The 13,617-nt window shown below is 36.5% G+C and overlaps 1 protein-coding gene across 1 annotated transcript in view; it reads right to left on the bottom strand.

Annotated features, from left to right (window-relative positions):
* Positions 1-8,715: 8,715 nt before the first annotated feature.
* The window catches only part of TECRL (trans-2,3-enoyl-CoA reductase-like), a 256,411-nt gene continuing 251,509 nt past the window's right edge, over positions 8,716-13,617 (bottom strand). The window contains exons 10-12 of the mRNA XM_006877321.1: positions 10,878-10,963; positions 10,288-10,333; positions 8,716-8,843 (exon numbers count right to left, since the gene is read on the bottom strand). Of these exons, the coding sequence (XP_006877383.1) occupies positions 8,716-8,843; positions 10,288-10,333; positions 10,878-10,963 (260 nt within the window). The remainder of the gene's footprint in view (positions 8,844-10,287; positions 10,334-10,877; positions 10,964-13,617) is intronic.

Genomic DNA, 13,617 nt, shown 5'->3' with positions numbered 1-13,617 from the left:
TATTGAGAGACTTGTCTTCCAGTTCACTGATTCTTCCTTCCATCTCATCTATTCTACTCCTCTGCCCTTTCAGGGAGTTTTCTATTTCTGCCATTTTGTTGATTATTTGGCCCTCTTTCTGTAGGTTTTGGATTGTTACCAATGCTGTATCTATCTTGTTTGATTGTTCCTGTAGCGCTTTTCTGACTTCTTCCTTATTTTTCTCAACTCCATTGTATTGTACAGTGTTTTGAGACATTTTATAATCATTTTTCTGAATTCTTTCTCAGGTATCTCCAAGGCCTGCCCTCCTTCCAGCATTGAGAGAAGGTCTATTTCTGGTTCATTTGTCTCAGATATTTTATCTTTTTTCTGGACATGTGCTGATATGGTCATTTGCTTTTGCTTCTTGGACATGTTTAATGTTTATCTGTGGCCCTAATAATTAATTAAATATGTGTATAGGTAATTTGTTATGTTTTCTGATTACCTCCAGGAAGATGTGATCAGGAGGTGGTCTTCCCTTTTCACTTTCCTTATTGCTTAACTCATAGTAACTTTTGTGGGCCTCGGTTGGGCCTGGGCCTCGGTAGTGGGCCATTTGGGCCTCGGGTGGGTGGATTGAGCCTAGGGCGGGCTGTTTGAGCCTCTGGGGGCCTAAGCGTCAGTGACCGGGCTGTAGGAGTGTTGGTCCTCCGGTGGGTGGTTTGGCTCGGGTGGGTGGTTTGGGTCTCGGGCGGACAGTTTGAGCCTCAGGGGGCCTGGGTATCAGCAGCTGGGCATCAGGTGGCTTGGGCCTCAGCGGGCGGGTTTGGCTGATTGGGCCTCGGGGGGCCTGTGCCTCGGGGATCAGCCTGAGGGCGGGTTGGGTCTCAGGGGCACTGGGTCTTGGTGACCATGCTACGTGGTGGGTTGGGCTTCAGGGGCCCTGGGCCTCAGCAACCTGGCCATGTGGCGGGTTGGGCCTTGGGGGCCCTGGACCTTGGCAGCGACCGAGCTGTTGACCACCTGGGCCATGAGGTTGGTAGGCAGTTTGGGCCTTGGTTGGGCCTGGGCCTTTGTGACCAGTCTGTGGAGTCTTGGGCCTCAGGGCAGGCCTTGGCCTCAGTGGGCGGGCCTGTGCTTTGGGCATTCCTTAGCCTTGGTGGCTTGGCAGAGGGCTGGTCTAGGCCGGAGCAATAGAGGGCTTGGGATAATGGCTGCAGGGAGGCAGTGTCTGTATTTGATGACATAAAAGATGCCTCTCTCAGTCTCTCTGTACCGTGGGTACCCCAAATTTCCTGATATCCGCACTGATATCCCTCTCTATTTGTTCGGCTTTGTTAGTTTATGCTTCCTTTTCTCTGAAAATGCAGCCTTCTAAGTGGGGTTGCTCTAATCCTTTATTCCAAGGTCTGCAGGGGCCAGAGGCACTAGCTGGCGCAGGCGCAGAAGCACGAGCCACGTCCAAGCAGGCAAAAGCTCAAGATGCCTGTAATTTCTCAGCAATTTGATCTTTTAAAAAAATGAGTTCAGAATGTTGAAATATAAGTTCTTATGTTTGTTCAAAGGTTGTCTGTCTGCTAGACAGAGGTTTCCTATGTGCAATTCCACCCCTTTTCCCCGAGACTGCCCTACCTGAACTGCCTGGTCAGGGAAGCACCACAGAGTCTCTCCATAGCCCACACACTCTTAAATTAAATTCCCTCTTGAAACCTTGTAAGTCAGTCATTTGTGTTTTTATCACCTCCTCTTTTTAGGTAGCCAATTTCTCGGTTGCCAATCTCTATCTACCCTGTATACAGAGGGGATAGCATTGATATTTGATAGGAAGACTCCTTCCCTCTCTGTTGGCATTTTGAGCTACTACCTCCCTGAATACTACTACCTCCAATTCATCAAATTGTAGCAATCTGTCCTCATTTCCCTTATCCAAAATTATTTGTTTGTTTTATCTTCCTCTAGTTGAGTCCTGATTATTAAGCCATTGAGGCTAGGGCAAATGGGTACTAACTGCAAGTTTGGATGTTCTTGCGCACCTCCCCTCACTTCATATCAGCTGGATGCTTCACTCTCAGCTCTAGGCTTCTGTGGCTATGTCATTGTCCATAGGCTCAGGTGTCCCTAGGTCTCACCACACTTTGGACCAACCAGCCCTTCCTCTTCTCTCTCTCATCTCCAGGTCAACGGGAGTCTATGGAAAGTGGCTGAATTCAGCCCATTTCTTCATTGCTGGCTTTACTTCTCTTCTACTCACCAGTAGACCAATGTTGTCCAGCAAGCTTACATGCCTGCTCATGTGTTCCCTATAAGTTTCAGTCTTGTAGGGGGTTTCTCCTGAAGGGACTTGATTCTTTGCCTGATATCACACAAAGAAGCCAAATTCCTAGGTTCTTTATGACTGGCTGCAGACCCTTTCTCCCCTCTATGAGGATTGGGTATTGTCTTCGATGGACAACTTTCCATGTTTTGTTTTTTAGTTCCAACTACAAGGGTGGAATTCCCAGCCCTCATCTATTGCCTTCTTTAAACCATACCTGTGAGTCAATCTTTCCTTCCTCCTCTTGAGTCAGAAGTCTCATATTTACCTTCATCCACCCCTCATCCTTTCTAATCCTAACTCCAGTCTTATAATTAGGTCCCATCCCAAAGATTCAAAATTTGACCTCTAGTTTTATGAGGGGAATCACCTTTTCTTCCCTTCTTATCTCTGGACAATCACTTTCAAAAAAACCTGTCTTCCCACACTTATAACATCCGGTGGTGGGCTTGGGGACCTGGCCAAATCCGTTCCTTCCTTTCCTCTGAGGAGGCCTAACACTGCAATCACTATCACACTGTCTCTTGAGAAGGTGGAGTCCTGTTCTAGCCTCTTATTAACTATTTTACTCATAGTAGACACCATAATTCTGGCCTTCTGCTTTTGAAAGAAAGTTAATATCTAAAAAAAGTGAAGATAGTTTTAATAAATTATTTATAGTTACTAAATGTCTCATTGTTAATACCATAAACATCTTAAAATAATGTTTGGATAAAAAGAAACACATTGTGATTATAACTCCCATTGCATTCTGTGTTTGCAAAATTAATCAATAGGTGGTTTGATAGTGTCATAATTGCCTCCACTGATGTGACACTGCAGGATAATGCAATGGACCACAATGTCTGTTTGGAACACAAAACAGTCTAAACACACCAGATACTCCTCAGAAACCCTTTAAAGGATTGCTATGACTTGGTTGTGACTCAACAGTGCTTAACAACAACAACCTTACAATAACCTCAGTAATTCTGTGATTAAGTATGATAGGAATTGTTAAAAGAAACTCTGGTACCCTAGTGGTTATGAATTGGACTGCTACCCTCAACGTCAGCAGTTGGAAACTATCAGTCATTCCATGGGAAATAGATCAGGCTGTGTGCTCCCATAAAGATTTCAGCCTCAGAAACCCTTTACAGGGTCACTTTGAGTTGGAACAGACTCCACAGCACATCACCACCACCACCACCACTACCACCACCACCACCACCACCACCACCACCACCACCAGGAGTTATGGAAGAAGACCAAGAAAAGAATGAGAGTGATTTGTACATAACAATTTAATAGAAATGATGTTCTTGTCCAGGCTACTATGTAGCCAGAATAGGTAGAAAATCATGCATTATGATTCTTGTAAGCATTCTTCTATTCTTTATATAATAACATTCTCTGTCTTTATATTTTTCTTGGATGAGGTGTATAGGATTCCATTTTTTAGTAGGGTTAAAATTGTATGAAATAAATATATTATTGGTAATATAAGTCTAGGACAGCTATATATTTGTTTTGTAAATATTTCTGTGAATTTTTTCACATTTCAAGCATCATTATGAAACTAGAGTTAAAAATAGGAAAATACAACTTTAGCAGGGGATTTGTCTCTGGAAATGCTTATACATTTTCATAAAAAGCTTCACTGAAGGAAGACTAATTATAGGCTTTGATATGCACCTGGGTGAAAATTAACTTTTAAGCAGCCTTAAAATAAATGGGTTTTAATTATTATCATTATGCAAAAGCTGCATAAATGCCTTTAATTGTACTTATAAAGTCAGATTTGCTGTAATCACCTCTAATATCCTGAAGCAACCACAGGATTTAGTTTTTAGTTTCCCCTTCCCCTCCCCCCAAAATTATAAACTCTCATTTTTGCTTTATTCACATATCAGGTTTTTATTAACTATGAACAGATATGTAATAACTGACATACATCAGTAATTAAAAGTTAACATAGAATAAATCTACTTATTTAAAAATGAACTTAAATTATCTTTGAAACCCACTTAATCACTGAAAGCTAAAGATCAATACATAATATACTCAACTTATCTATATATATATGATTTGATTAGGTGTATACAATGGACATAATATTTTAAACAAATTAGATGGAACATATTAATCTTAAACAAGAGTATTTTCATTATATATGCGGGCACCAGGTAACACTGTAGAATAAACACTGAACTGCTAACCACAGCTAAAACCCATAAGAAGCTCTTCATGAGAAATCCTATACATGGTCGCTATAAGTCAGAATCATTTATCTATCTATCTATCTATCTATCTATCTATCTATCTATCTATCTATCTATCTATCATTTGTTCGTTGGTTCGTTAGTTGGTTCGTTCGTCCATCCTGGTGTGAGGCTGTGGGTTGATGCGCCAGACTGCAAAGTCATTAGAACTATAAGGTCGGCGGTTCAAGCTCACCAACTGATCCTCAGAAACCCTATACAGGATCGCTATGGGTCGGAACTGATTCAATGACACTTAACAGCAGCAACTTATATGTGTGAATGTGTGTGTGTGTGTGTGTGTGTGTGTGCGTGTGCATGTATATATTGCTGTTAAGTGTCGTTAAGTCAGTTCCAACCCTTAGCGACCCTGTATTGGGTTTCCAAGGAGTGACTGGTGCAATGTAAAAGTTAGACTATTAATGAGGATTGTGGAAAAATGAATGCATTTGAATTATGGTGTTGGAGAAAAATAGAATGTACCATGGATTGCCATAGGAAAAAACATATCTGTCTTGGAAGAAGTACAGGCAGCATGTTCCTTAGAAGCAAGGATGGGGAGACAGCATATTTAGTACTTTGAACTTGCTGTCTGGAAGGACCAAACCCTAAAGATGAAGGTCATGTTTGGTAAATTGAAGGGTAACTCTCAAGGAGATGTTCAATTGTGGCTCAAACATAATTTCACTTGTGAGGGTAATGTTTTGTTCTGTTTTGCTTAGAGTCAGGCAATGATTTGCTATATTTTGCTTAGTATTGCTATGAGTTGAAATCAACAACAATAACCTAAAATCCAGTTGACAAGGGATATTAATAAATGTAAGTCCTTGAGATTCAGAGCAAAGCATGAACATAGGGAAAATATAGGTGAATTATTTGATTCCAAATGTATTATTTTATACTCAGGTATAAGGGATTGTGTGCAGGAGTCCTGCTCTCTGCAGGGGTCGTGGGACACGAGTGAATATGCGGAATCATAGGATGAAGAAATGAATACAATTCGAGAGGCTCTTCTTCTTGTTGTGCTGTCCGGCTATTCTCTCCAGCTTCTGCCCCTGGTTCTGCTTTCTGCTCTCTGCTGTCTGCCCTCTGCTCTCTGCTGTATGTTCTCTCTGCTGTCTGCCCTCTGCCTTCTCCCTCCTGCTCTCTGCTTCTTCTGCCACTTCTACTTCCTTCTTCCTCTACTGCCTTCTGCCACTTCTGCCTCTACTCCTGCTCTCTGCTTCTGCTCTTTCTCCTTTCTCTGCCAGCCCAGCTCAGCAAGTCTTCATTTTTTATACTTAAAATTACACAGTACATGCATTGACACTTTTATCTTTTCTTGAATTATTACACAGTTAGTCACAACATTCTTGCACTTGGTCCTTAGACAACTTTAACAAAAATACTCTGTGATGTTCAGATTGACCATCATCTCCTTTCCCAGTATGAGATAAAACTGTTTCTACTAAAAGATTATAAACTTTCTATCCTACATAATGTGCTATTATTTTCATAATAAATGTATTCATTAAATCACTTGGAAGCTATGTGGCATAAAGCCCAACCTGGCTACTTGCTGCAAGAAGTGTAGATTGTTAGGTCAAAACTATCCTTCACTTAAGTTCATTATTGTCTACTTGTTTATGCAGGTGTCTATATGTAGGGGTTTGTGAATTCTAGCTAGTGACTGAATGCGGTGAGGCCTATGGGGGTAGGTCAGCTTGACTCTAATATGCTATTTGTTTTTGTGGCCTCACAAATGCAGTTACTTAGGTTTTCTAATGAAAGGGAGTAATTTATACAATTTCTCTTTGTATTCAATCCACCAAAGCTGAAAGCAGTTGCTGTTAAGCTAGTTTTTCCTAAGGTTTGTAGAATTCATAGTGAAAGCTGTGAATATTGTCAAATTATATATTTTTATAAGTAAAAGTAAGATTACTCTATAAGAAAGCAACTTCTGAGAGCTATCTGTTTTGCCAGACCACTCCACTATTTACCAGAACTGTGTCAAGCGGCAAATCGAAGCTGTCCTCTACCCTCATCAGGCCCCAGCAATTGTGGAGTTACCAAAGAAAGACAAGCAAGGATAAGGATGAGACAGGAGTATCTCAAGCAACACAAAATGTAAACCTGTATCCAACTGCCATTTTATTTATGGTCTCTCAAGAAAAGGACATTTGGTATTTACCACCATCAAGTGGAAGTTCAGTTGCAGTGTTTTTTGGTAAAAGATTGATTTTGTTGTTGAATACCATCAAGTTAGTTCTTTACAGAGTTTCCAAGGAGGGGATAGTGAGTTTGAGCAACCAATCATGTGGTTCAAATGAGACACTGACTCTTTAATATCTTTGTTGCTAACTTCTTGTTATGTGCCATCGAGCCGAGCCAGTTCTGACTCATAATGACCCTGGATACAGTTTCAAAATTGAAAATTAAATATTACTAAAAAAAGAAATATACATCAGTTAAAATATTTTAAAGACACTTCATTTATTTATTTTTAAACTGAGATACTTTGGTCTGGTTAAATTCTAAATGTTTTCTAACTCTGAAAATATATAAAAATGGGACAAGATAGCTTCAGTAGAGCTCTCAAATTATCTTCATATGTTACAAAATACCCTGAGTAGAATAAGGTAAAAATTAGAATTATATGTACTCTGTGAAATTGTAATAATGTGTGTGAATATGTATATATGAAATAATAGGAGCACCCCTTACAACATTTTATAATTATTTTAAAATGTGTTGCATTAACATACTTTAAAATGGGTAAAATAAAACAAAACAACAACAAACTTTAACTCCATAACATTCAAGAGTATATTTCTTTTTTTCATAATATTAATCATCTTTTTTGGTTGAAATTATGCATGCATATTTATATGCAAAAGTCCCTGATGCAAACAATTTATGCTTGGCAAGTAATCAAAATATTGCTGGTTCAAATCTACTAGGGTTGACATGAAAGAAAAGGCCAGAGGATTTTTTTCTGTAGACAAAACAGCCAAGAAAATCCTGCTTAATATTTCTACTCTGTAATAAATGGGATTACAATTAATTGGATTTTACTGTATGGAATAGACACCAGCAAAAATAACCTGTATAATTTCTCTCAAACACATAAGTTTTGATAGGACAAAGACATTTTTAAAAAAAACAACATTTTCAAAAATCTTTCCACTAAATGTTACAATAAACTCTCTCTTTTCTTTTCTCCATCATAATAACCATTGCAAATAAATTATATATATGACATCATAAAATGGGTGCCTTATGGATACTTTACTCAAAACATATGGCTAAGTACTAGTTTTTTACTTATAATCTGTTATTGTTAAGTCCATGGAGTTGGTTCTGATTCATAGTGACACTGAATAGGATTTCCTATGAGCAGTTGATGGGTTTGAACTGCAAACTTTGTGGTTAATTAGTAGTCCAGTACTTATCATACAGGTATAATTTTCATAAGAATTTGAACCAGTAACAAAAGATATTTGACACTACTAAGTAACATATTGAGTAATAAAAAAATTCTACTATTAAAATAATATATGCAATTCAAGTGATTTAAGTGTCCCAACCTTAACAAATATTCATTTTAGAATATGAATGTATTTATTGATTTATGAAAATTGTTTTTTGGAATATTTAATGAAGTTAAAAAGCATTGTTTAAGCACAGATGACTTATAAATACATTCAGTGCTATATGTGGAGCTCTGGCAGCTCTGTGGGTTAGTTTTCCTACAAGGGGGAAGTAGAATAAAACCCACCAGAAACTCACAGGAGAAAGGTCAGTCTGTCTGTTTCAGTAAAGATTTGCAGTTTCTGAAATCCTGTGTAGGTCAACATACATCAAAATTAATTTGGTAGTAGTAGGTTTAGTTTTGAATTATTTTTCATTAATTTTACTTGTAATTTAAAGTTTAATTTGCATCAATTTATTATCTAAATTTTTCTCAATGATAAATTTTATACGATAATTTTGCTCAATAAAAAGTACTGTGATGTTTTGAATTTCTTGATTATAATGTCCTGATATGCTTTCTTGTTGTTGTTAAGTGCCATCGAGTTGATTTCGACCCATAGCGATCCTGTATACGGCTTCCAAGGAGCAGCTGGTGAACCTCTGACTTTGCAGTTCATATGATTTTAGTTAAGTCTAATTTAGTGAGTTTCTATATTGCTATTCTGTATATAAGATCACTTTTTTTTACAATATAAATGGAATCATTGCTGATTTCCTATGCATATAAGGATGGAATTTCTTCAGATAAAACTTATGTTTCTTTTGTGCCCACAAAGACATCTGGATACTCATCAGAAGTGTAAAAACTCCAACTAGAAGGAAAAAAATATGTGTTTATACATTTATTTGTTTCTGTTATGGAGACAGTATATTTTAAACTTCATATATATTTAAACACTTCTTAAATGTTAAATTACTATCAATTGTAGCTCCTGATACTCACTGTCTAATATACTATATGTTCAATCAATACTGCATGAATAAATAAACATAGGAAATAAGTAGAGTTCAAAATAAACTCATATTAAATAAAAGTCTCCTACGACTATAAAATCCACCACTTGTCTGTCAGTTTGTTGTACTGTGGTGGCTTCATTCTTCTTGAATCAACTATCCACACTCATGGAAGCACCAGTCAAGAACTTAAACGACATATTGCATTAGGCAAATCTGCTGCACAAGAACTTTTTGAAGTGTTGAAAAGCAAAGATGTCAGCTTGAGGGCTAAGGTGCACCTGACATGGTATTTTCAATAACCTCATATGCATGCGAATGCTGGACAATGAATAAGGGAAACTGTAGAAGAATTAATGCTTTTGAGTTATGGTGTTGGCGGAGAATGTTGAAAGTGTCATGGCTGCCAAAGGAACCAACAGATCTGTGTCAGAAGAAGTGCAAACAAAGTGCTCCTTAGAGGCCAGGATAGCCAAACTTCATCTCTAATACTTCGGACATATTGTCAGAGGGACAAGTCACTGGAGAAGAATGCCACGTTTGGTAAGGTGGAGGGTCAGAGAAAAAGAGGATGACCCCCAGCAAGATGGATGGGCAATATGGCAGCATCAATGGGCTCAAGCATGGCAACAACTGTGAGGTTGGCCCAGAACTGGGGAGTGTTTCATTCTGTTCTGCATAGGGTCACCATGAGTCAGTACTGACTCTATGGCACCTAATAACAACAACAACTACTACTATAAAATAATCTCTAATACTGAATTATCTTTATTTCTTTGAATTTTCAATAATTGCATATAAACATATATAAATTACATGAATCATACTAAATGTGGTTTAAACAATTTGTATAGCACAACAATAGGTTTGAATATGTGAAGCCCATGTATTTTGACTCTTCAATTTGTCTTATAATGTCCAGCATTCAAGATTACACATCCATCCTCCCCAATTCTTCCTTCATAGACACTCAGGAGTACTTGGAGACATAGCATATGCAAATGCCCATACACACACACAAAAAGTAGCTTCTAGGGAAATGCATTATTATGACTACTGACTTTTGTTTTGAGTTCACTGTTTAATAAATATTTGAACTAAATGCCTTAGTCTTAATTAAATAGCAATTATGCAACAATACATAAAAATAATTATATTTTATTATCGCTAAAAATATAAGATAAAAATGTAAACATACTTTTAAAAGCATGCAAATTTTATAAGTGTAACAATTTGTTCACAGACATCATTTCTTCTAATATATGTTAACTTTAATTAATTACCAATAAACTTAAATCTTACCTGGCAGTGTTTGTGTCATGATTGTTAAGCTAATCCATGATCCAATCTTTCACAATGAAACAAAAATGAATAGGAATATATGAATAAAATTGTAATTTGTTCATTTGTAACATAAAACAGGTAATTTAAAAGTAAATAAATGAATGTAAATCTGTTAAGTAAGGATACATTTCTAAAGTGGTCAATACAATTAAAATATAAAGGCATTAAAATCAAATAAAACACTAGAAAATGCATAAGAAAACTGGCACAGTTTCCCCAAAGATAAATTATAAATTAAAGTCCTAAGACATTTTATATGAATATTATTAAATCTTCCTTAAATATAGAACAAAATAACATTTTCTTGTTGGTAGCATTATGATTGAAATGTTTCAATTTTCTATGCCTAAAACAGGAATTGAATTCTATATAATAATCTAAATACTTAACTATGACAATAGATATGTTTAAAACATATATATATATATATACATATATATATAAACTTGCTCATTAATGTTAATTTATAATATACATAAATACAACAAAAGTTACATTTAGTATATCATGAAATAAATTTCAACTATTTATAAACACAAGTAGCTTACCTCATAGGTGTAGTTAGGACATGAAACTAAGGCAAATAGCCATGTGAATGGGTTATAAGTTGGATTTGGAAAACAGGCATTATTTCCTTATAAGGAGAGAAATGTCAAAGATTTTACAAATTGCAAATTTGGTCATATACTTATTATCTAATGCTAATTTCAGTAGTACAGTTATATACCACTTGAAATGTCATCCTATATTTATAGCAATCTACTTCTCAAATTAATCAAAAGAGTTCCAACTTAAAATGCCATGATCTTTTGACTCTAATAGGTTATCTGTCATTTTCCGACCATGGTTGTAGCTAAGATGAAGTAAAATTATGAAATAAACAATGATAGTCATTTCTTCAAGTGTTTAATCAAAATAGGATATAAAGTGTACTTATATAATATTTAAACCAGGTTACATATTAAGATTATAGAACATGTTTTTAAATATTATATATTTTCAGGTTCTCTTTTAGTATCGAGATGTACTTGTTTGAAAACATTAAACAATTCAAACTTACTTTGTATTAAATAAATGAGAATCCACATGGAATTTTATAAGAACATCACGCATACCAGAGATGTGTGAAAATCTCTCAAAAGAGGATTACACTGAATATCAGTTCAGTTAATGTTCAGAAATACTGCATAAATAATTTCTGGTTAGCTATCAGAATTGTTATCTATAGTTCTCATTATACGTAGCATGTTGTCATTTGATTTTTGTTAGTTTTTTTACCCCCTTTTCAATTTTCTTCAAGAAACATTTTAGATAACAAATTTATAATGATTTCAAGCTGAACTTTGAGCTGTGACATTTGTAAAAGTAAATGTGATTTATGAAATTACTGTTTTATTCTCCATAGCAAGATTTAATCAGATAACAAATCAAATAATCTTTTAGTTATAGCTCTAAAGTCATAATAAAATGTCAGTTGACTACTTTGAAAATTGTATCGCAATGTCAAAGAAGGGGAAAAGGTATTATTCAAGAATTCAAGCACTACTCATTTCAAGATGCGGTAAATATGTAAATCACTATAATTTGAACGTATTTGTGTACTATCCATATATCCATCAAAAGAAAAGTAATTTGAAGAACTACCGAAGTTATTATACATTTTAAAATTTAAAAATGTGAAATAATCTGAATTAAGATCTACTAATTTATTAATCGGAAACCCTGTACAGGGTCGCTATGGGTCGGACCCGACTCAATGGCACTTAACAACAACAACAACAACAATTTATTAATCTTCAGATCTTGATGTTGTTAAGTGCCATCGAGTCAGTTCCGACCCATAGCGACCCTGTACAGGGTTTCCTAGGGTATAAATCTTTATGGGAGTAGAAAGCCTCATCTTTCTCCCATGGAGCATCTGGTAGTTTCGAACCGCTGACCTTAAGGTTCACAGTCCGATTCGTAACCACTACGCTACCAGAGCTCTCTTCAGATCTTGATGGTGGAAGAATAATCATAAACCCATAATCCACAGTGTTTCCAGATGCAGTTTCTAGTTAAATAACTAATATGTCTTATGAAACACACATGTATATATAGATTATATCAGTCCAGCACACAGAGTACCAGATTGCAATAATATATAATTTACAAGTTCACTAATTTAATACTGACATTGTTGTTGTTAAGTTCCATTGAGTTGTTTAGACTCATAGCTTATATTAAATAAAAGTCTGAAGGTAATTTTTAGTGTTTTGTTTTTATGTAAAGTAAAGTATTGCATCACCTAGATATCTCTTCAGGAACATAGGTATTTTAAAAAACTCTTGCTTTTTAAAAATCTACTTTAGCAACTTAATTTTTATGGAAGACCTTTATTAATATCTATTTCACTCACTGAAAGAAATCTAAAGAGAATATTTACTTTTAGTGAAAAAAAATGTGCACAAATGATGTGGGAGCCATGTCTGACTTCTTTTGGCTTCCCAAGGAGTAAGAAGAATCTAACTCAAAACAAATCTAAGGAAGATCCCTGTGATAGTGGAAGTTAGATATGCCTGCACACTACACATTTCATTTTTTTTTGTGTGTGAAAATTGGTTTAATATCCTGCTTTCATTTCCATGCCAAATTGCAGAGCAGATGTCTGATTAGCGTTAAAAAGCAGTCTACAGGCCAGTGAACAACCCAGGTCAGGTGTTAAGGCAACAAGAAGGGATCCTGTAGCCTCCTAAAATCAGCTCCCATGTGTCCCCCAGGTCTTCAGCACACAGTCGCTCTCCCTGTGTGGATCTCAAGTCTCCAGCTGCTCCATCGCTCCACGTCATCATCTCTGGCTCTATTTCAGGCATCACTGCTTCTCTGGGTAGGGTCCTGCTCTCAGCTCTTCTTCATTGATGGTCCTAGGGACCTCCGCTCTACCTTTACATTTCTGACCCTAACATTCAGTCTTGATAACAATTATTCACTATTGTATCACAAAAGACCGTTTTGTATTTTATTGCATCAGCCCCGCCTAGTCAGATTGCATAGTACTCACTGGAGATTCTACCTTCCTCTGGATCTAGGTTCCCTCTTGAAAGCTTGTAAGCCAGTCACTTCTTGCCTTTGTTGCCCCCGCCCTCCATTTTGGGTAGCCAATGTTCAAGTTGCCCATCCCTGTCTACTCTGTGTGTGGAGGGGGTGGGAATGATTCTTCCTGTAAGGACTTGTTCCCTCTTTTGAGCTACTGCTTCCATAGGTGTAGGTCAAGTTCATCAAATTGTATGAGAATACTTTTTTTTTTTT

This window comes from Chrysochloris asiatica, unplaced genomic scaffold (assembly GCF_000296735.1).
Source record: "Chrysochloris asiatica unplaced genomic scaffold, ChrAsi1.0 scaffold00480, whole genome shotgun sequence".
Taxonomy (NCBI): Eukaryota; Metazoa; Chordata; class Mammalia; order Afrosoricida; family Chrysochloridae; genus Chrysochloris; species Chrysochloris asiatica.
This window is presented reverse-complemented; position numbering and strand designations above follow the sequence as displayed.